Here is a 23,574-nt window from a genome sequence, read left to right as displayed (position 1 = left end):
TTTTATTGGTAGCCCATTTTTTTATTGTTGCACACGTCCAGCGACAGTGACTAGATTTGTTTTGACCAATTGTCGGAAGGAAAGAAATCGTTTCAATTGATTACCATGTATTCCTGCATCACTACCAATGTAAAGAACGGTCATGTTCGTCGTCTCATCGCCTCATTCTTCGTCCTCATTCGCTTCGTCCTCATCGCCACCTTCACAACTGCGCGCATCAGCCTCACCAGCACTAGCACCGCCTGCGGAATCGCGACGCCGACGCTTCTTCCCCGGGTGAGATGGAGGTGGACGGTTGCGCAGCTTGTGGTCCTCCAGCAACAGCCGAGGAATATCCATTCCGTTACTCCAGTCGTTGTGCCAGATACTGAAGCACGTCTTCTCCCTACCTTCGCGCGCTACATTGCACAGATATTTTCTAGATAAAGTGCGTTAGTTCTGTAGGCATTTTCCGATATTGGTAAAACTCAATATAGCGTAACATACCGCTTGTTGCCATTAGAGCATTCTGGGCAAAAGTACTTCGTAAATTTGCGTGGTTTGACCTTGAACAGCGCGCAGACCTTGCACGATCGCTGACGACGCTTGACACCTTGTTCGCCTTCAACTGTATCGGGATTTTCCTCCAGACGATGGCCACCTTCCGATCCCCTTGCAGGCGACGCCTGGTAACTATCCCGTCGGCTTGGGGATGCTGTTCTGTCCTGGGCTCGAGTGGCAGCCTGTTCGAATATAGCCCACATAAGGAAGTGTTATGTTAGCTCAAACTTCATCCCATAGTTGATTATGTAGGATATACCAACTTAGCACTTACCTCAATCGCTGCGTACGTCTCCGAAGAGTCAATTGCAAGCAGCTGCTCCATCAGCGTCTCAAAGAAAGCGAAATGCTTTGGTGGGCTTTTGTTATTCACTTTGCGGTAGTGCCGATGCACAATGAACGCGTTTACCAAAGCCATATTCAGTAGTCCTAGAAACAACGCCTTGTAGTACTTCTTAGTCTTGTAGCATAGCTGCACGCTGTACCGCTGCATCCGGAGTTGGTCGTGGATGTCAACGCCACCCATCCAACGATGATAATCCAGAACCAACTCCGGTGCAGGCACCGTTTGTTGCTCTCCAGTAATACGTCGTGCTATCATTGACACAAAAAAAAGTTAGCCAATTTCCCGTTCCGGTTCGAATTTGTACGTACTGCATGCGCCCATCGCTCGACTGCCTCCACTCGATAGTAAGTGAACGGGGTTCCTGTCCATCCACATGGCAGCTGTAATCCGGGGGAAATGCTTTTTCTGGGCTAACTTGATAGTGCCTTGTGGGGGTCCATTTCCTTCTTTTTGTTCACCGTCTTGAACGACTTGGACGTGACAACATTTTTTTGCGTAGCCCGCTCGGTCGGATTGAATTGTACCAGTTACATAGATGCGGCGATGCAGCAGCTCCAGAGCTAGCCTGACCGACGCATAGAAGCGGTCTGTGGCCACCAACCGCCAGGGCGATGACGGTGATGGTGGGCACAATGCCAGCATATTCCTGAGAACAGCCGCTTCTCCAGTGTTGTTATCCTTTGGAACTGGCGTCCGTAGATGTGTTTTAGCACCACAGTAGACTTCAATCCTATCGACACAGTAGGAGATAGCATAAATGTTAGCACTATGTTGAACATCACAATTTACCCACCACAGTTATGTTGTCTTCTACCAACATAAGTACTTAGACCAAAATAAAGTGTGGCTAGCCGAGGCTAGCCACACTAGTTGCAGCACCAACCTCAAGCAATAAGCAGTCTTGGCACACGCAGCGACGAAAATCTTGGTCCCCCACTTATGCGGCTTGTCCTTGTTGAATTGACGCATCGGGTTGTACCTGGAGCGAGACGGAAGCGTAGCTTCATCGAAACTGATGACCGGAGGCGTTTGATAACCACGGGCAAATGTGCGCTGAAGCACGTCGACCACACACCTAATTATCCAGGCTCGATCGACGGAAGCTCGCGGGGACTTGTTGTTCGAAAAGTGCAGGTAACCCATCACGTGAAAAAAGCGGTTTTTCCCCAAAAATAAATTGAAGCGGTTTTTAGCCATCGCACCGACATGCTTTGTTGACCAATGTGCAGCGATTCCTTTCCGAATTGGTGCCAACTGTAACGGGGTTACACGTACAAGTGGCTACAAGCCACTTGTGAATTTAACAGATAGGATATCTGTTAAAAGTTTTAGATACTTCCTCACCTTGGTGTAAGACACACCAATGGATACATTGAAGTGGGCCACCACAATGAGTGGTCCACACCTACCCAAAGATCCTATTGGTAGAAAGCATCATCTTTCTACCAATCAGAGACATGCATATTAGCGGGGCTCTGACAGCCAGCCGCTGTCAACCCCTTTCATAGATGATAAACAGTTTTTAGCAGATTTAGGAGGAAGATCAATTTACAAGCAATACAGTTCTCATTTTACCTTAAACTAGCTACTTGGAGTCTTGTCTAAGTTAACTTATATTTGTGTATTCAAATATAATTAACCTAAGTAATTACTAAGTACTTACGCTTCCTCATACACGTTGCGCAACGTGTAAGCTAAAGTAGTGAGTCAAGTTAGACCCACTACACCTGGTAGCACTTTGTAGTCCGTCCAACAACCGACTGCTTGACGTTCGTACGCGGTGTACGAACGCGGAGCCGAGAACCACATGAGCACGGAGGTGCCCATGGAGAGCTCCAACACGCCTGCAACGCATGTTGCACGCGCTGACTGCCCCCACCTGTCTGACCCAGAGTGGGAAGCCCTCCAACGACTGTCAACAGTCATTGGAGAAGCGGCGATAGCTACAATGCTGCGTACGCTATCGCCGACGGAGCAACATGGTGTTGCTCTGGGGTTCATCATGAAGGAGCAGCGTGATGCTGCTTCCTCAGTGACGGCGTCGTCAGGGACGACACCGCGCGCTCAATCATTGAAATTGAGCGTAAGCAATTACGTGGGAAGAGAGGGGGATCCTCTCCTCCGGTGGCTTGTCGAGCTCGACACAGCCATAGCGGCTCGACGCATCATCGACCCGCTGTCGAAGGTCGCGTTCGCCATGTCCTGCCTTGGCGGACGCGCAAGGAGTAGGGCGTATGGACGCCGACTCTCCGATCCTACGTGCTTCAGCACGTACGAAGTGTTCAAAGAGGAGCTCAAACAAGCGTTTGAGCCCCCGCAAAACGAGTTCCGGTCGAGGGCGGAGTTCCTCGATCTTCAGCAGGGTAAGCATGACGTCCATGCTTACGCGCAGCGCGCACGATATTTGGTATCAAATATCGTGACTAACCCGATTGACGAGGCGACCAAGGTCGTCACGTTCATGAAGGGACTTAGAGATGGGCCCGTGAAGACCTATCTCTTCCGAGAGTACCCGAGCACTCTCGAAGCTGCGATCACCCTTGCCATGCAAGAAGAGTTTAGCCTGCGGCAGCCTAAACTGCATGTGAACGTGCCGAGGCCGCAACCGCGCCCGGTAGCGAGGCCGGGAGGTCCGGAACCAATGGACCTCTCGAACGCAACAACTGCTGGTTACCAGCAGCAGGGAGGCAACGTGCGATGCTTCCGTTGCGGAAGGATCGGTCACTTTGCACGGGAGTGCACAGCTCCCATGCCCCCTGGAAGTGGCCGTCGTGGCGATGTTAAGCATCGCCGCGGACCAACAAAAAACGCGTACATCCAGTAGGCGCGGGGCGCCCTACTGGTAATGCAGTCACGCGTGCCGACATCGGGCACGCGACACTGAGGACTGCAGCCCCCAGTGAGACCAGCCCTCACTGCAAGAAACAAGATGACAGGCCGAACCTAGTCATCTTGAAGGTTTACTCGAAGAGAGCGAGTGACTCTCTTCGAGCTTTGATAGATTCAGGCGCGTCGAACAACTTTGTTTGACTACGAAGCCTGTCGAGACTTGACTTCGAGGAAGTAAATGTACCTCGAAGTCTTCTGGAGGTACGACTGGCAACAGGTGCCATCGTGAAGACCGAGAAGCGCGTCGTGAACGTGCGCTTCTCGTACAAACAACGAGTGTTTGTCGAACACTTTATCGTCCTGGACCTGGACGATAAGTTCGACGTAGTAATGGGCATGCCGTGGCTTGCACGGCATGATCCGGTGATAGACTGGAAGAAGCGCACGCTCGTGCGCTTCGGACGCGACAGCGGAACAGAGAGCGATGGCCCTGTTACCGCAGCGCGCGCACCAGCAGGTGCGCGCGGCTCACCAGTCGAGACAGCGCTTTATGCTGCTGTCCCGGAGTGCCCAAGAAGTGCGCGAGGGCGCGCACAAGTGAGACCCACGTCGGCAATGCTGCCGACGTCGGAAGAAAAAGATGTGTTGGTTCCGGGAACCAACACCCACGTTCAAGCGTGTAAGGGACAGTCCCTGACCCGAAGCGGTCAGGTCGACGACGACGCGTCGGCTCCGGGAGCCGACGCACCCTCGGTCATGAGGGGCTCCGCCAATGAATGGCGTCGAGGTGACGAAGGCGTGTCAACTCCGGGAGTTGACGCTGCAAACAGTGCGGGCGGTTGCAAACGTACCGCACTGACGCAATTTGCATGCTGTCGTGCAGCCGGGCTGCACGACGAAGCGCCATGCGGTCAAGCCGGGCTTGATACCGCGCGCCCGCGGACAGGGTCCGCCGGCGAACAACTGTCCACGGCCGGGCCTGGACCAGAAGAACAACTGTGCGGAGCCGGGCTCCGCACAACAAGAAGACGGCGTAAGCGGGGAACGCTGCGCAAGTCTCGGTCCGGGACCGAGACGCAACAAGAACAGTCTGCTGGGCAGACTGAGGTGGTGACGCCGGACGTCAAGACGCTAAGCGTCTTGACGCGCACCGATACTGGATTCCAGTATCGCGAAATGGGACTCGCTAATCCTCTGACGACGGCGTCGGAGTTGACTTCGCTTCCAGCCATGAGTTGGAAGCGCTTCACACGCGACTTGCACGATGGACGCATCGAGCAGGTCTGTGTTCTTACGAACAGCGAAAGAACGGAAAGCGAGAGCGAAGGGCTGAGGCAGCTCTTCATGGGAAGTACCACTGAGAGTGAAGACACTCTCAGTGCGAAGACGAAGCGAGAGCGCTTCGAGGAACAAGGTTGGGACTCGCTGAAGTCGAGTCTCTATTACGAATTGTTGAGGGAGTACAAAGACGTACTCCCGGAAGAGATTCCTGCGGAGCTTCCGCAGGATAAGGGCATTCAGCATGAGATTGATCTCGTGCCGGGCACGAAGTACTGTGTCACGCGGCAGTGGCCACTGCCGCGAGAGCAAGTAAAAGCAATCGACGACTTCTTTGAAAGTCGTCGCAAAGCAGGACAAGTGCGGGAATCAAAGTCCCCGCACAGTGCTCCGACGTTCTGTGTCAAAAAGCCACAGGGCGGATGGCGCATCGTTCATGCCTACAACAAGCTGAACGATGCGACGGTACCGGCGCAGACGCCGATACCGCGAAAAGATGTCATCATCGATTCGATGGCCGGGAGCACCGTTTACAGTGCTCTCGACTTGCGAGATGGATTTTATCAAATCCTAATGCGTGAGAGTGATATCCCTCTCACGGCAGTGAGGACGCCAAGCGGCATGCTCTGGGAATGGCTAGTAATGCCACAGGGGCTTAAGAACGCCCCTGCGACTTTCAACAGGTGCGTGACGCACTTGTTGCGCTCGGTGCGCGACTTCGCACCGAGCTACTTCGATGATGTATTCATCCACAGCCGGGCTGTGGACGGGAAGACCGACGTAGAGATGCACAGGGTGCATCTCGGGAAGCTACTTGAGCTTATGAGAACACATAAGCTCTACGCGAACCTGAAGAAGTGTATCTTCGGGGCGAGCGAGATACCCGTCCTCGGGTGTCTCGTAGGGAAGAATGGTGTTCGCCCTGACCCGGAAAAGGTCAGAGTGATAAATGAATGGCCAACGCCTTCAAGTGTCAAGGAACTGAGGCAGTTCCTTGGCTTGGCCACGTACTTGTGCAAGTACGTGGAGGATTACGCGGGCAAGATCCGCCCGCTGTCACAACTTCTTAAGAAGGAAGCTGTGTGGAATTGGACACCAGATTGCCAAAAGGCATTCGATGCAGTCAAGCGGGGCTTGACTGAGGCACCGATCTTGGCAGTAGCCGACCAAGATCGTCCATTTCACGTCGTATGTGACGCATCCGACTTTGCAATCGGATGCGCGTTGATGAAGCACGATCACGAGGGCCGTGATCGTGTCGTCTACTACCAATCGCGTCAGCTGAAGCCAGCTGAGCGCAACTATCCGGTGCATGACAAGGAACTCCTTGCCATGAAGTATGCACTCGCAAAGTTCCGAGTGTATTTGCTTGGGAGTAGACCATTTGTGGTCTACACCGACCATGCATCACTGCACACCGCAGTGAAGTCGCCACACATATCACAAAGAATGGCGAGATGGCTCTCATTCTTTGCGGAGTATAACTTCCGGGTCGAATACAAACCCGGAAGATTGAATGTAGTGGCCGACGCGTTATCACGTCGGCCGGACTATGCAGAAGCTGTTGACGTCAATGCCATTGACGCCATGCGATCGAGCAAACCCACATCATCTCTGTTGGATGATGTGAAGGCCGCGTACGCGCACGACGCGGACGCGAAACTCTTGCTGGCCTATAGCACAGCGCCTTCTGACAAGTCCCGTCAGAAGCTGCCCAAGCACCTTCGAGCGCGTGCACACCGCTTTCGTGTGCACGACGGACTACTGCTTTACAATGCAGTCGACGACAACGCGGATCGCGTTGTCGTGCCAAATGACCATGACCTGCGACTCAGGATCATGTACGAGTATCACGATGCCCCGACTGCGGGACATCTCGGACGTGAGAAGACTTACGTCCTTCTCACGCGCGACTTCTACTGGCACCACCAGTATAAGTGGGTGCGCAAGTACATCCGTGCTTGCGAGGTATGCCAACGCGTAAAGCCTGCGCCATTCGCGCAGGCTCCACTGCAATCACTAGCGACTCCGTCGGAGTGTTGGAAGTCCATGTCTTTGGACTTCATCTTTGGTCTTCCCCCGGACAGCGGAGGGAATACCGGTGTTGTGGTCTTCGTCGACCGCTTCAGCAAGATGGTACATCTTGCTGCGGTGCCGGCAGAAGCGACCGCGAAGCAGACGGCCCGTCTGCTCGTCGACATGGTGTTCAAACACCATGGCATGCCGTCCGACATCGTGTCGGACAGAGACCCGCGCTTCACAGCGCACCTGTGGCAAGAAGTGTTTACACTTCTTGGGAGCCAGCTTTCCATGTCGACTGCGGATCACCCGCAGACGGACGGTCAAACCGAGCGCGTGAATCGCGTGCTCGTCGATATGTTGAAGAGCTACGCTCACTCGTTCCAATACTGGAGCGAGTGCTTATCGATGGCAGAGTTTGCCATCAATAACTCAGTGCATGCCTCGACCGGGCATACACCGTTCTACGTGAGTGCCATGCGGCATCCACGTCTACCGAGTTTACTCGGAGTGATGGCTCCCACTTTAAGTGGGGGAGGATCTACGACTGCAATACAGCAGCCGCAGAAAACCGCTGACACTTGCAGTGTCAGCTGCAACAATGGACAAACCACATGAGGTCTGCGCAGGGCGCGAACTCCCCTAACAACAAGGCCAACGACCACGGGTCTGCGCAGGGCGCAGACACCGCAAGAAACCACGCAGAGGCCGGGCCTCTAGCGGAGAGCGAGCTGAATGACTTCAGCTCGGATGCAATCAGTTTCATCACCAAAAGACAAGCCGTGATTCGGTTTGTCCAAGACACAATAGCAGCTTCTGTTGATCAACAGAAGCTGAACGCAGACAATGCGGGCAGAGGCAACACAAATGAATTTAAAGTTGGTTCATTAGTTTTGTTAGCTACACAAAACCTGCCTAGACATGCAGTTTCGGATTTCGGAGCAAGCAAGCTTGCTCCGCGCTTCATCGGGCCGTTCACTGTGTTGACACGGCACGGCAACGCATACACGCTAGACTTACCGTCTAGCATGCGCCTCCATCCGACCTTTTACGTCGGACGGCTGAAGCCATACCGGCAGCACGAGCCATCTAGCTCGGCTGACCCGAAGCCTCGGCAGGAGCCGAGGCAGAAGCGGAGGACTTGGCCTCGGCGACGAGCAGCCTCTCCTCCAGCGCGCGGACGCGCTGGAGCAACCCTGATCTCGGTCCCCAGCTCGACCTGGGTATTCGAGGCGGTCTGCGAGACCGCCGCGACTTGGGCCTTCTGGTTCGCCAGCTCCTGTTTCAGGGCGGCGAACTCAGCGCCTACAGACGCTCCACGACGGTCACCCGGTCGTGGAGAGGCGCATACTGATCAGCCCGGGCTGATCATACCCGGGCGTGTTCCCACCCCCGCCACCGCCGATCCGTGACGCCCGCGGCTCAACCCGCTGGATTGTTGAGCGGATTGTTGACCATAGTATCCCGAAAACGAACCCTCAAGGGGCTCGTTTCGTATTCGTTGGAGAGGATTTCCTCCCCATCGAGGTACATGGGAGCCACGGAACGTCTTGCTGGAGGACGTTCCGGAAATGGTGAGGCCGTACGAGGAGCAGTACGCGCTGGCGCAGCGGAAGTAACACGAACGCTGCGATCATCGCCAGCGCCCGAACCCTCACGTGCTAAGAACTTAGCACGGAGCTCTTTGAGACTCTCGGGCACACGGAACGACGTGTACCCGTTCAGGTCGCGGTCGCTCAAGCGGACCGCGCCTGGGAAGCACTTCGTGCACTGAAAGCCCTCGGGCACAGCGCACGGCACATTCGCCTCCTCCGCAGCAACATGAAGTTGCTCCAACTTTCCACGCAGCTCAGCGGCAGCTCAGCAGCCACAGCGTCATCCTTGATGACGCTGCATACGTATAACGGCACCTCATTCGGAGGTACCGAGTTCCCATACCGGTCCGAGATCTGTAACCCCGTTACACCATCCCCCCTTAAGGTTAGACGCGCGGGGTCTCCGCACGTCAATCTTCGGAATTGACCATTCGTCAATTCTCCGCGTTTGGAGAAGAAACCCGCGCTCATTCAACGATGAGCGCCCCACAGAAGAAGACCTCGAAGTCGGTGGGGAGTCATCTCTCCATCGACGACTACTTCGAGCGTCAGAAGGCGAAGTATGGCGACGTCGTCGACTTCTACGACGACGATGAAGACATGGAGGGCGAGGAGGACTCGCCCTCAAAGCGTAAAGAATCGGTGTCGAGCGAATCGCTCGACCCTCACGCCAAGAACGTTCGCCCGCGTGAAGGGGACGAATCGGACGCTTCGAGTTCGAAGCGTTCGCGTACTGAGAGTGATACCCCACTCGCTTCCGCTGGGGCTCTCAGTACTCCGCGCGCTGCTGCTGCAGCGCGTGATGTTAAAGCTCAAGGCTCTCCGCGCGCTGCGCCTGCAGCGCGCGATCCATGGATGCCGTCCGCGTCCGAGATCGTGGACCGGTTTGGGAACTCGGTACCTCCGAATGAGGTGCCGTTGTACGTATGCAGCGCCATCAAAGATGACGCTGTGGCTGCCGAGCTGCACTTTGATGCGGAAACGCATCAAAGGCGCGATTACTACATCGGACTCTTTCATGAGCTTCTATGGTTTCAAAGCAAGAAGACCTCTTCTCGCAGCAAAGTGCCCGAATGGCAGGCACTTTGTCAAAGCTGGAACGCCTTTGTTGATAACTTCAACAAGAGGCCGAGTGCTTACCGTGATCGGATTAAGCAAGCGCGTGATCGCTTCGAGTAGTAATCGAAGCGTGGAAAGTTAGAGCAACTCAATGTTGCCGCGGAGGAGGCGAATGTGCCGTGCGCTGTGCCCGAGGGCTTTCAGTGCACGAAGTGCTTCCCAGGCGCGGTCCGCTTGAGCGACCGCGACCTGAACGGGTACACGTCGTTCCGTGTGCCCGAGAGTCTCAAAGAGCTCCGTGCTAAGTTCTTAGCACGTGAGGGTTCGGGCGCTGGCGATGATCGCAGCGTTCGTGTTACTTCCGCTGCGCCAGCGCGTACTGCTCCTCGTACGGCCTCACCATTTCCGGAACGTCCTCCAGCAAGACGTTCCGTGGCTCCCATGTACCTCGATGGGGAGGAAATCCTCTCCAACGAATACGAAACGAGCCCCTTGAGGGTTCGTTTTCGGGATACTATGGTCAACAATCCGCTCAACAATCCAGCGGGTTGAGCCGCGGGCGTCACGGATCGGCGGTGGCGGGGGTGGGAACACGCCCCGGGTATGATCAGCCCCGGGCTGATCAGTATGCGCCTCTCCACGACCGGGTGACCGTCGTGGAGCGTCTGCAGGGCGCTGAGTTCGCCGCCCTGAAACAGGAGCTGGCGAACCAGAAGGCCCAAGTCGCGGCGGTCTCGCAGACCGCCTCGAATACCCAGGTCGAGCTGGGGACCGAGATCAAGGGGTTGCTCCAGCGCGTCCGCGCGCTGGAGGAGAGGCTGCTCGTCGCCGAGGCCAAGTCCTCCGCTTCTGCCTCGGCTCCTGCCGAGGCTTCGGGTCAGCCGAGCTAGATGGCTCGTGCTGCCGGTATGGCTTCAGCCGTCCGACGTAAAAGGTCGGATGGAGGCGCATGCTAGACGGTAAGTCTAGCGTGTATGCGTTGCCGTGCCGTGTCAACACAGTGAACGGCCCGATGAAGCGCGGAGCAAGCTTGCTTGCTCCGAAATCCGAAACTGCATGTCTAGGCAGGTTTTGTGTAGCTAACAAAACTAATGAACCAACTTTAAATTCATTTGTGTTGCCTCTGCCCGCATTGTCTGCGTTCAGCTTCTGTTGATCAACAGAAGCTGCTATTGTGTCTTGGACAAACCGAATCACGGCTTGTCTTTTGGTGATGAAACTGATTGCATCCGAGCTGAAGTCATTCAGCTCGCTCTCCGCTAGAGGCCCGGCCTCTGCGTGGTTCTTTGCGGTGTCTGCGCCCTGCGCAGACCCGTGGTCGTTGGCCTTGTTGTTGGGGGAGTCTGCGCCCTGCGCAGACTCATGTGGTTTGTCCATTGTTGCAGCTGACACTGCAAATGTCAGCGGTTTTCTGCGGCTGCTGTATTGCAGTCGTAGATCCTCCCCCACTTAAAGTGGGAGCCATCACTCCGAGTAAACTCGGTAGACGTGGATGCCGCATGGCACTCACGTAGAACGGTGTATGCCCGGTCGAGGCATGCACTGAGTTATTGATGGCAAACTCTGCCATCGATAAGCACTCGCTCCAGTATTGGAACGAGTGAGCGTAGCTCTTCAACATATCGACGAGCACGCGATTCACGCGCTCGGTTTGACCGTCCGTCTGCGGGTGATCCGCAGTCGACATGGAAAGCTGGCTCCCAAGAAGTGTAAACACTTCTTGCCACAGGTGCGCTGTGAAGCGCGGGTCTCTGTCCGACACGATGTCGGACGGCATGCCATGGTGTTTGAACACCATGTCGACGAGCAGACGGGCCGTCTGCTTCGCGGTCGCTTCTGCCGGCACCGCAGCAAGATGTACCATCTTGCTGAAGCGGTCGACGAAGACCACAACACCGGTATTCCCTCCGCTGTCCGGGGAAGACCAAAGATGAAGTCCAAAGACATGGACTTCCAACACTCCGACGGAGTCGCTAGTGATTGCAGTGGAGCCTGCGCGAATGGCGCAGGCTTTACGCGTTGGCATACCTCGCAAGCACGGATGTACTTGCGCACCCACTTATACTGGTGGTGCCAGTAGAAGTCGCGCGTGAGAAGGACGTAAGTCTTCTCACGTCCGAGATGTCCCGCAGTCGGGGCATCGTGATACTCGTACATGATCCTGAGTCGCAGGTCATGGTCATTTGACACGACAACGCGATCCGCGTTGTCGTCGACTGCATTGTAAAGCAGTAGTCCGTCGTGCACACGAAAGCGGTGTGCACGCGCTCGAAGGTGCTTGGGCAGCTTCTGACGGGACTTGTCAGAAGGCGCTGTGCTATAGGCCAGCAAGAGTTTCGCGTCCGCGTCGTGCGCGTACGCGGCCTTCACATCATCCAACAGAGATGATGTGGGTTTGCTCGATCGCATGGCGTCAATGGCATTGACGTCAACAGCTTCTGCATAGTCCGGCCGACGTGATAACGCGTCGGCCAATTACATTCAATCTTCCGGGTTTGTATTCGACCCGGAAGTTATACTCCGCAAAGAATGAGAGCCATCTCGCCATTCTTTGTGATATGTGTGGCGACTTCACTGCGGTGCGCAGTGATGCATGGTCGGTGTAGACCACAAATGGTCTACTCCCAAGCAAATACACTCGGAACTTTGCGAGTGCATACTTCATGGCAAGGAGTTCCTTGTCATGCACCGGATAGTTGCGCTCAGCTGGCTTCAGCTGACGCGATTGGTAGACGACACGATCACGGCCCTCGTGATCGTGCTTCATCAACGCGCATCCGATTGCAAAGTCGGATGCGTCACATACGACGTGAAATGGACGATCTTGGTCGGCTACTGCCAAGATCGGTGCCTCAGTCAAGCCCCGCTTGACTGCATCGAATGCCTTTTGGCAATCTGGTGTCCAATTCCACACAGCTTCCTTCTTAAGAAGTTGTGACAGCGGGCGGATCTTGCCCGCGTAATCCTCCACGTACTTGCACAAGTACGTGGCCAAGCCAAGCCAAGGAACTGCCTCAGTTCCTTGACACTTGAAGGCGTTGGCCATTCATTTATCACTCTGACCTTTTCCGGGTCAGGGCGAACACCATTCTTCCCTACGAGACACCCGAGGACGGGTATCTCGCTCGCCCCGAAGATACACTTCTTCAGGTTCGCGTAGAGCTTATGTGTTCTCATAAGCTCAAGTAGCTTCCCGAGATGCACCCTGTGCATCTCTACGTCGGTCTTCCCGTCCACAGCCCGGCTGTGGATGAATACATCATCGAAGTAGCTCGGTGCGAAGTCGCGCACCGAGCGCAACAAGTGCGTCACGCACCTGTTGAAAGTCGCAGGGGCGTTCTTAAGCCCCTGTGGCATTACTAGCCATTCCCAGAGCATGCCGCTTGGCGTCCTCACTGCCGTGAGAGGGATATCACTCTCACGCATTAGGATTTGATAAAATCCATCTCGCAAGTCGAGAGCACTGTAAACGGTGCTCCCGGCCATCGAATCGATGATGACATCTTTTCGCGGTATCGGCGTCTGCGCCGGTACCGTCGCATCGTTCAGCTTGTTGTAGGCATGAACGATGCGCCATCCGCCCTGTGGCTTTTTGACACAGAACGTCGGAGCACTGTGCGGGGACTTTGATTCCCGCACTTGTCCTGCTTTGCGACGACTTTCAAAGAAGTCGTCGATTGCTTTTACTTGCTCTCGCGGCAGTGGCCACTGCCGCGTGACACAGTACTTCGTGCCCGGCACGAGATCAATCTCATGCTGAATGCCCTTATCCTGCGGAAGCTCCGCAGGAATCTCTTCCGGGAGTACGTCTTTGTACTCCCTCAACAATTCGTAATAGAGACTCGACTTCAGCGAGTCCCAACCTTGTTCCTCGAAGCGCTCTCGCTTCGTCTTCGCACTGAGAGTGTCTTCACTCTCAGTGGTACTTCCCATGAAGAGCTGCCTCAGCCCTTCGCTCTCGCTTTCCGTTCTTTCGCTGTTCGTAAGAACACAGACCTGCTCGATGCGTCCATCGTGCAAGTCGCGTGTGAAGCGCTTCCAACTCATGGCTGGAAGCGAAGTCAACTCCGACGCCGTCGTCAGAGGATTAGCGAGTCCCATTTCGCGATACTGGAATCCAGTATCGGTGCGCGTCAAGACGCTTAGCGTCTCGACGTCCGGCGTCACCACCTCAGTCTGCCCAGCAGACTGTTCTTGTTGCGTCTCGGTCCCGGACCGAGACTTGCGCAGCGTTCCCCGCTTGCGCCGTCTTCTTGTTGTGCGGAGCCCGGCTCCGCACAGTTGTTCTTCTGGTCCAGGCCCGGCCGTGGACAGTTGTTCGCCGGCGGACCCTGTCCGCGGGCGCGCGGTATCAAGCCCGGCTTGACCGCATGGCGCTTCGTCGTGCAGCCCGGCTGCACGACAGCATGCAAATTGCGTCAGTGCGGTACGTTTGCAACCGCCCGCATTGTTTGCAGCGTCAACTCCCGGAGTTGACACGCCTTCGTCACCTCGACGCCATTCATTGGCGGAGCCCCTCATGACCGAGGGTGCGTCGGCTCCCGGAGCCGACGCGTCGTCGTCGACCTGACCGCTTCGGGTCAGGGACTGTCCCTACACGCTTGAACGTGGGTGTTGGTTCCCGGAACCAACACATCTTTTTTCTTCCGACGTCGGCAGCATTGCCGACGTGGGTTCACTTGTGCGCGCCCTCGCGCACTTCTTGGGCACTCCGGGACAGCAGCATAAAGCGCTGTCTCGACTGGTGAGCCGCGCGCACCTGCTGGTGCGCGCGCTGCGGTAACAGGGCCATCGCTCTCTGTTCCGCTGTCGCGTCCGAAGCGCACGAGCGTGCGCTTCTTCCAGTCTATCACCGGATCATGCCGTGCAAGCCACGGCATGCCCATTACTACGTCGAACTTATCGTCCAGGTCCAGGACGATAAAGTGTTCGACAAACACTCGTTGTTTGTACGAGAAGCGCACGTTCACGACGCGCTTCTCGGTCTTCACGATGGCACCTGTTGCCAGTCGTACCTCCAGAAGACTTCGAGGTACATTTACTTCCTCGAAGTCAAGTCTCGACAGGCTTCGTAGTCAAACAAAGTTGTTCGACGCGCCTGAATCTACCAAAGCTCGAAGAGAGTCACTCGCTCTCTTCGAGTAAACCTTCAAGATGACTAGGTTCGGCCTGTCATCTTGTTTCTTGCAGTGAGGGCTGGTCTCACTGGGGGCTGCAGTCCTCAGTGTCGCGTGCCCGATGTCGGCACGCGTGACTGCATTACCAGTAGGGCGCCCCGCGCCTACTGGATGTACGCGTTTTTTGTTGGTCCGCGGCGATGCTTAACATCGCCACGACGGCCACTTCCAGGGGGCATGGGAGCTGTGCACTCCCGTGCAAAGTGACCGATCCTTCCGCAACGGAAGCATCGCACGTTACCTCCCTGCTGCTGGTAACCAGCAGTTGTTGCGTTCGAGAGGTCCATTGGTTCCGGACCTCCCGGCCTCGCTACCGGGCGCGGTTGCGGCCTCGGCACGTTCACATGCAGTTTAGGCTGCCGCAGGCTAAACTCTTCTTGCATGGCAAGGGTGATCGCAGCTTCGAGAGTGCTACTCTCGGAAGAGATAGGTCTTCACAGGCCCATCTCTAAGCCCCTTCATGAACGTGACGACCTTGGTCGCCTCGTCAATCGGTTAGTCACGATATTTGATACCAAATATCGTGCGCGCTGCGCGTAAGCATGGACGTCATGCTTACCCTGCTGAAGGTCGAGGAACTCCGCCCTCGACCGGAACTCGTTTGCGGGGGCTCAAACGCTTGTTTGAGCTCCTCTTTGAACACTTCGTACGTGCTGAAGCACGTAGGATCGGAGAGTCGGCGTCCATACGCCCTACTCCTGCGCGTCCGCCAAGGCAGGACATGGCGAACGCGACCTTCGACAGCGGGTCGATGATGCGTCGAGCCGCTATGGCTGTGTCGAGCTCGACAAGCCACCGGAGGAGAGGATCCCCTCTCTTCCCACGTAATTGCTTACGCTCAATTTCAATGATTGAGCGCGCGGTGTCGTCCCTGACGACGCCGCCACTGAGAAGCAGCATCACGCTGCTCCTTCATGATGAACCCCAGAGCAACACCATGTTGCTCCGTCGGCGATAGCGTACGCAGCATTGTAGCTATCGCCGCTTCTCCAATGACTGTTGACAGTCGTTGGAGGGCTTCCCACTCTGGGTCAGACAGTTGGGGCAGTCAGCGCGTGCAACATGCGTTGCAGGCGTGTTGGAGCTCTATATGGGCACCCCCGTGCTCATGTGGCTCCGCGTTCGTACACCGCGTACGAACGTCAAGCAGTCGGTTGTTGGACGGACTACAAAGTGCTACCAGGTGTAGTGGGTCTAACTTGACTCACTACTTTAGCTTACACGTTGCGCAACGTGTATGAGGAAGCGTAAGTACTTAGTAATTACTTAGGTTAATTATATTTGAATACACAAATATAAGTTAACTTAGACAAGACTCCAAGTAGCTAGTTTAAGGTAAAATGAGAACTGTATTGCTTGTAAATTGATCTTCCTCTAAAATCTGCTAAAAACTGTTTATCATCTATGAAAGGGTTGACAGCGGCTGGCTGTCAGAGCCCCGCTAATATGCACGACTCTGATTGGTAGAAAGATGCTGCTTTCTACCAATAGGATCTTTAGGTATGTGTGGACCACCCACTGTGGTGGTCCACTTCAATGTATCCATCGGTGTGTCTTACACCAATGTGAGGAAGTATCCAAAACGTTTAACAGATAACCTATCTGTTAAATTCACAAGTGGCTTGCAGCCACTTGTACGTGTAACCCCGTTACACAGCCGCTGTCAACCCCTTTCATAGATGATAAACAGTTTTTCGCAGATTTAGGAGGAAGATCAATTTACAAACAATACAGTTCTCATTTTACCTTAAACTACCTACTTGGAGTCTTATCTAAAGTTAAATTATATTTGTGTATTCAAGTATAATTAACCTAAGTTATTACTCAGTACTTACGCTTCCTCATACACGTAGCGCGACGTGTAAGCCAAAGTAGTGAGTCAAGTTAGACCCACTACACCAACATTCGCGAAATTAATAAAGACATAGCACGCAACACATCCCACGCCTCAATATCTGCAACCGCAGCCAAGCGCCGGCGAATATCACCAAGATCTTCAACTTCTTGTCCCGACCGCCGCTGCTGAGATCGGATAGAGCGCCCCCAAACGATATTGACTGCGTATGGTAGTGATTGCTCTCCACCGCGATCTGCGTCCACAACTTCGGGGGCATGAAGTAAAACAGAAGTGCCAATGGGTCATCCGCCACGGACATGACGGTATCACTGGGTCCGTACAGCCCATCGTACAAGGCGGCATTCGTTGGGTCCGGGCCAAACTTGGCTGGATCGATAGAAAAACACAATCAGTTAGACTATGTTGTTCGTATGTTGTATGCGCATCAATTAGAGATCCAATTATGTTGGATATTGTCATCATAACGTACCATACTCCCATCCGTGTGTCCTCATCATCGCCATCGTCTTCTTGTTCCTCGCTGACGTCAAACACGCAGAGTCCGGAATCTCCGCCGGCTCTTCCTCTGAGTCCTCATCCGTAAGAACACCGATATTCCAGTCCTCCACCCATTCATCGCCTTCATCATCATCTTCGGATTCGGGCTCATCTGGAAGTGATGGGTCCTCATCCGAGTTTAGTTCCGTGCATTGCTCAGCACCAGTAGTCATTAGATTAGCGTCGCCATCAATAATGCACTTCACAGGCAGCTCCAGGCTCCGCACAGAGTCATCTCTCCCACCAGAACTTGTTTCATCTTCGCCCGCACTGTCATCTTGAAGTACTGCACGACGCCGCTTGCGAGAGCTGGTCGAAGAAGGTTTGTCACGAGATGTCGAAGTCAAACGCGAGCCAAGCGACGATGCAACCATCTCTGCGGAAGTGTCGACGAAAGTGACGATGTCAGACACTACCTCCTCCACCACGCGCGAAATGGGGGCGTCCAGCCTTCCAAACCTCCCGTCCCTCCCTACCACCTCCGATACCACCTCCTTTGCCTCCGCCGCCGTCTCCTTGGCCCCCGTCGCTGCCTCGCACGTAGCCGCTTTGGCCTCTGCTGGCTCCACACGACCTCCATCCGACGGAACCGCACCGATCTTGGACTCCGCTCTCTCCATGGCCGCAGTCGTGAGCTTCATGGCCTTCTTTCTGGTCGACTTTTTTGTACTCTTCGCGTCCGCTTCGCTCTCTTTACGCTTCGCCCGACGCATACGCCGCTGACAGCGGTCTCCGAGCAGTGATTCTAAGCATAGCTGGCGTTCTCGTTCAGAAAGCTGGTGTCGGGGAGTCTTGCCGGTCGGGGCGACCATCTTGCTTCTTGCCGTCGTTTTGCAGAATGAGGAGCTGATGGCTATGAGCCACTCGTCCTTGATGGGTGAGTGGAACCTTTCTCTGCCCACTGCAACCGAACCCCACAGAGGGTAAACCTAAGCCTGTGCATCCGTCCATTTTACACGCAAAATATTGACTAGATTTCAGTATAATGTGACAAGGACAGTCATCCCATACAAAATCCAAGTTTAAATCTCTCTTATGTTGGAGGTCCAACATAGCATAGATGCTGCAACGAGAAGTGAATTAGGGTATACACCCCTTATGTAGTACGGTACAACATACGGGAAGTACAGACAACGACGGATAAATCCGGGCGACACTAAAATCCGGGTGAGACAGATCCCCATTCGATCCCCATACAAAATCTAACCCCATTTTTATCCAATGAAATGCTTAAATGAATTATTTTAGAGCCAATCAGAAAGTTAAAGATAATGAGTGGTGTGAAGCTAAACTCCTTTGCCGACACAGTAATTTGAGGTCAGTTGAGCAATGAAGCGCGTCGAGCACGTGACGGCTACAGGGTACGGAGCGGCACAACTGGGCCAAGTGGCGGCCGGTGGTGGCCCCCAGGCGGGCGGCCAGCACCCTCCCAAGGACGTGCTGACTAGAACCAAGTAGAGCAGCTGGTAGCGCGTGTAGGCGCCGCTCTGCAGGTCCGCCTCGAGGTTCCCCGGGTCCAGGAAGGCCATGCTCATGAGCCACCAAGTTCCCGTGTAGGACTAGAGCACGGACCAGCTGAAGCGCCTCCGTCTTGGGGACGTGGTGGGGGCATCTGGAGCATGCGGGGGGAGAGAGAGCGAGCAGCGCCGAGGTGTGGGAGGTCAGCATGACGCATATCCGGGTGTGCCACCGAACAGCCAGCGTTGTGCCAACCGCTTAGTGCTGGTGTCATGGGGCCACTAAAAAGCGAAGCTAAGAAATAGTGCTAAAGCTACTGGAGGCACGGCAAAAGAAAAATGCCTTCGTGCTATTCATGCCACTATTGCTGTGTGGAACGCCATGCTGACAAAGGCGATAATTCGCATTATCGGAAGTTTTAGAGAGACGCGGTCCCCACCTCGTCCCCACCCCGTCCCTCGCGCGTCACTCTGATATGTCAACTATCTGAAGTTTGGACTTCCGGATAACAACACATATCCACGTACTCAAAACACAAAAAACACATTTGCACAACACACATTTATACAAAATGCATTTTGACAGAATCCAGCAGCACCAGCGGACCGGGCAGGGCACCCACCACGCACACGACCACCGCGCAGACGCCGATCGCGCCGGCGCTGGAGGGGGTGATGGCCTGAAGGGCGGCGCGGCGAAGAAGTACAGCAGGGTCTGCGCTGTTACGGCCAGCGCGCAGACGCCGACCGCGCCGACGCCTGAGGGGGTGATGGCCAGAAGGGCGGAGCGGCGAAGAAGTGCACCAAGGCCCGCGCCAGTGCTAAAGAGCGGCAGTCAAACCTGTACGTACGCTAAGGGAGGGAACTGAACATGGACGGATGTACTAACTGGTTTGAAATTGGTTTTAAATGTGAACTAGGAATTGCCTTTGAGACTGGCGCTCAACGCATTAAGTGTAAGCTTTCTCTGTGTACGGTGTGCTTCGACGGCACAGACAGATTGCTCGTGACTAATACATTTTGCTTGAGCCGTTGCTACGATGTGATCGATGATTCTCTTACGTCGAAAAGAAGCGTTTGTCTGCTGCTGATCTGCGCCACGACGAGCCGTGGTTTCCTCGAGGTCGCGCACAGCGGGCCCACCGTGGATTCCGACGGACCATTCCTGCCAGACTTGGTGTACTGTCCTGAGCGACCTCACCATTTTGTAGCTTGAAGGCACGGAGGAAGACTGGGAAGCTGTACTTGGTATGGATGCAACAACATCCGACCCAGGCCAGTTGACATTCAAACGAACCGCTCCAGCACCCGAGGTTAGTTGTGTGAACGCACCGGCCAAGTTGTTTACCGATGCTCCAACCTCGCTAACCTTGCTGTCAATTTGTGCTATGGTTTGTCGATGCTGTTGGTTGATATGGTTCATCAAACCTGGAACAACTTCCGCTAAGCGCGTTGCTTGAGGTGACGTCTCGGTGAGCATTTTTGCCTTGAGCGCAACTGCGAAATTGTGGAACGCGTTCGTGTTAAACGGAGGATTTGCCCACAATTTGTGGGATGGATGCACTTCACGCAGCAGCACAGCATCTTGTAGGACGACTACTCGGAGGTAAAGTAGCAATTCCAAAACCCACCGGTTGATATGTGAGGTGCTGACTGTTATACACATGCTGCCATGTAGTTTTCAACAAACGAAAACACTTCGCGCTGCAGACTATCGGAAGGAGTAAGATCTGCTCGTTCTAAAAGAATGCGCGGCGGTCCGGAGGAAACCCAACAAGGAGCGCATGGCGTCCCGAGGCAAAGCCGTCAGGTAACACCCTCCATGGCACCAGCATTCCAGCGCCCCAACCTTCTAATCTGTGACTCCGTTGCTCCTGCTAGTTCAGCCATTCGAGATCCAGATCCTCGGGCAGCGTGGGTCTTAGCTTTTGAGTGCATACTAAGGGCGGAGAAAGCTTTACAGTAGCGTCGTAATGTGCTCGGTATGCCATTGCTTTTGTTGAATTTTTCCTGCCTTGAGGACTTTGATATTATACCACAGTGCAGGCTCCAGAAAGTTAGGAACGGCTTCCAGTTGGACACTCCATCGGAATAAGAGGTACAAACCGAGGGCGCCGATAGGACAAACCTCAACATTGCGGTGTCGGATGCACGAACCAAATTCACGGCGCCCATATTGATTCGTCTTTCCCTGCTCCATGATCATCACGAGTGCGCGGCAGTCCGTGAAACCCTCGTGCTCGAGCACCACGCTAAACTAGTCGGGTAGTTCCAAGTTGCGCGCAGACTCCTCGTAATAAACATGAATGACAGAAAAATGGCTCATGTGATTCCGCAAGTCGCTACCGGTGTTTAAATTCATATAGTAGCGAGAAATTGCGACTAAATCCTCAGTTGTACAATACCCATCCAGCAAAGATCCAACACCGCGATCTACGAACTCACGCTTATTCTTTTCGTGTTTCTCGCGCTTGAGAGACGACAGGAGCGCCTTTATCAGGTTGTTTCACGGGTGTGGATGAGTATTAGCCCTCTGCTTTGTTGATCGTTATACAAGTCAGAAATCGCATTCACGTACATCTCCACCGTCGCCACACCAATTTTGCGTGTAGAGTTTTTCACACGAACTTCTCGATCTACGACTTCTTCACTAAGAAACAAATGCATTTTAGCTGCTGTCACTTGATATCGCGTAGTTTCGTGAAAACACTTTCGCTCACACCAAGCTTTAAATTCTTTTTGTTTAGGAGCGTACGCGCGGGTCGTGTTGGTCGGCCTTGCCTCGCGACAGCGATCTAGCGTTCCGTTAGCGCTCTCTTCGAGCTCAACTTGCAACCTCGGTGGCTCCATGGCGTCCTTCCAGCCCAATTCACGTTATGGACTATTTTTTGCTATCACCGAAGAACTCTCTGCTGGGAGGGACGCCGTCCCCATTCTATAGTGCATTCAAGTACAGCTACACCTAACCCTAGGGAGATAACCTCTCAGTATCAAAAAAACAATTCCTAGGTACCCTAAGGTAACTGTCTAAAAAGACGGATTTTTTTTGCTTTTCCATACGGTTTCAACTTCGCTTTCTGTACCATAGGTCAGTTTATTAACCAATCCAATCGCATAATTTTTACTCTCCGGATTTTTGTGTCGAGAGCGGAGATTGCCCTATAGTATGGAGGATGTCATTCAGTGAGTCCGGATTTATCCGTCGTTGTCTGTAAGGGGTTAAGAGCACTCGAACCATTAATTACCACTCCGTTTCAGAATACTTGTCCTATTTTGCTTAAGTGCTTCGGGATTCGTCAATATTTGCCTAAAACGACTACGTTTGGTCTTAATAGAACGCAGGCGCTCTGACGGTTTGAATGGTGGGTAGACCTTCACAGAGCTCTCAAAATTGACAGCGTGATGGCCTCAAAGGAGCTTTTGCACCCGAATCGTCCACAGATGTCGCCCAGCCTTCCCCTCGTACCTCAAATCTCAGCTGTGAATGTCAAACGAATCAGGAGCGAGCTTATAGTGATGGAGCGTCGACAGTCAATCAGCTCTGTCCTCGTGCGTTCAAACGGAGGCAAACCGCGTCGAAAAGCGGTGCATGAAGTGGCCAGCATCTTTGGCGTTCACAAGAGGACGATTGCGACGCTGTGGAAGCGCGCCAAAGCGAATGCAGAGCTTTTTGGGGTGTACGAGGCGCCGTCTTTGAAGCACCGATGTGGCAGGAAGCCGCGTGACTTGGCTGCTGCCCTTGAACGCCTCCGGAACGTCAGCCCCCATGAACGAACAACGCTTCGCTCGGCGGCAACGGCTTCGGGCGTGCCGACTACGACGCTGTTCCGTCGTCTCAAGGAGGGCAAGTTGCGCTCGTGCACAAGCGTGACCCGCCCACTGCTCACTGCCGACAACATGCAGGCCAGAGTGACGTTTTGCCTCGACCACGTTGCTCACATGGCAAAAGCGAGGCTTCGCCGGGAGGGAAGACTTCCTTTATGCATCCCCTGCTCTGACCATACAGTCTCGGTTATACGAACAGTAGCTAACGTAAACACAACTGGTCATAGTTAAACCAAGTATATTTGGCGACAAGTTGAGGGGTGACAAGTATTCTGAAACGGAGTGGTAACACCAGTACAGGTAAACAAAAACAAAAACTTGTGAACGGACTAGTAAATCGCACAAACGAATACGATGGCTGATGTCACGACCACCACAAGCTACGCTAATTTCATGCTAACCATACCTCCCCTTGTTGTTGTAACCTTTGTAGTCTTGCCATCGTCTGTACTTGGGGCGGTTAAGCAGTTTTTCCCCACTCAGGCCATTGAAATACTTCTGGTACTTCTGGTAGATGGCCCCGGGCCGTCTCCCCAATTGCTTCCAGATCCAGAATCTTGTGTTCGTTAGGATTCCTCTCTCCTCGCCTTCGGGGTTTTCTCCTGTCTCATGCGTCTCCTTGCTCCGGAGGTGCCGTGTGTCCATGCTGTGCTTCCCCGCCACGAGAGCCGCATATTCCAACCGCGGATTCCGCCATTGCAGTGACAACGTTGGCACATGCGAGAAGAAACAAGATTGCGGCGAGTACGGTGTAGAGCCCCATAGTGATTGTCGGGACTTCGGGCTTGTGCGCTAGAAAGCGGATTTAGATCCGAGCTTGGCGCCAGAGGTATTGACGCCTACGTAACCATCACCAAAACTCGCGAGTGGTTCGATGAGAACGAAAAGAAGATGACGCTGAAGCCGTACAAAGAGGACCGAGGGCAAAGATCGGCGGAGATTCGGATGGAAGTGCCAACAAGAGAGCTCACATCGCGTAATAGCGTACCGAAATACCTACTTAGTATTCCGATGCTGGCATCAGTTTTGCTTCAATGGTCAGCATAATGCTCGT

The 23,574-nt window shown here is 54.2% G+C and overlaps 1 protein-coding gene across 1 annotated transcript; it reads right to left on the bottom strand.

The window, feature by feature from the left end:
• Nucleotides 1-162: 162 nt before the first annotated feature.
• Nucleotides 163-18,050, bottom strand: IUM83_05240 (Pleiotropic drug resistance protein; the record flags this gene model as incomplete). The annotated part of the gene is made up of 2 exons (XM_067929367.1): nt 163-398; nt 17,171-18,050. The coding sequence occupies 2 exons, from the start codon at nt 18,048-18,050 to the stop codon at nt 163-165; spliced, it is 1,116 nt and encodes a 371-aa protein (XP_067794707.1).
• Between the last annotated feature and the right edge of the window lie 5,524 nt (nt 18,051-23,574).

This window comes from Phytophthora cinnamomi, assembly GCF_018691715.1.
Source record: "Phytophthora cinnamomi strain GKB4 chromosome Unknown Contig23, whole genome shotgun sequence".
Lineage (NCBI taxonomy): Eukaryota > Oomycota > Peronosporomycetes > Peronosporales > Peronosporaceae > Phytophthora > Phytophthora cinnamomi.
The sequence above is the reverse complement of the archived record's forward strand: the minus strand, read 5'-3'. Positions and strand labels throughout refer to the sequence as shown.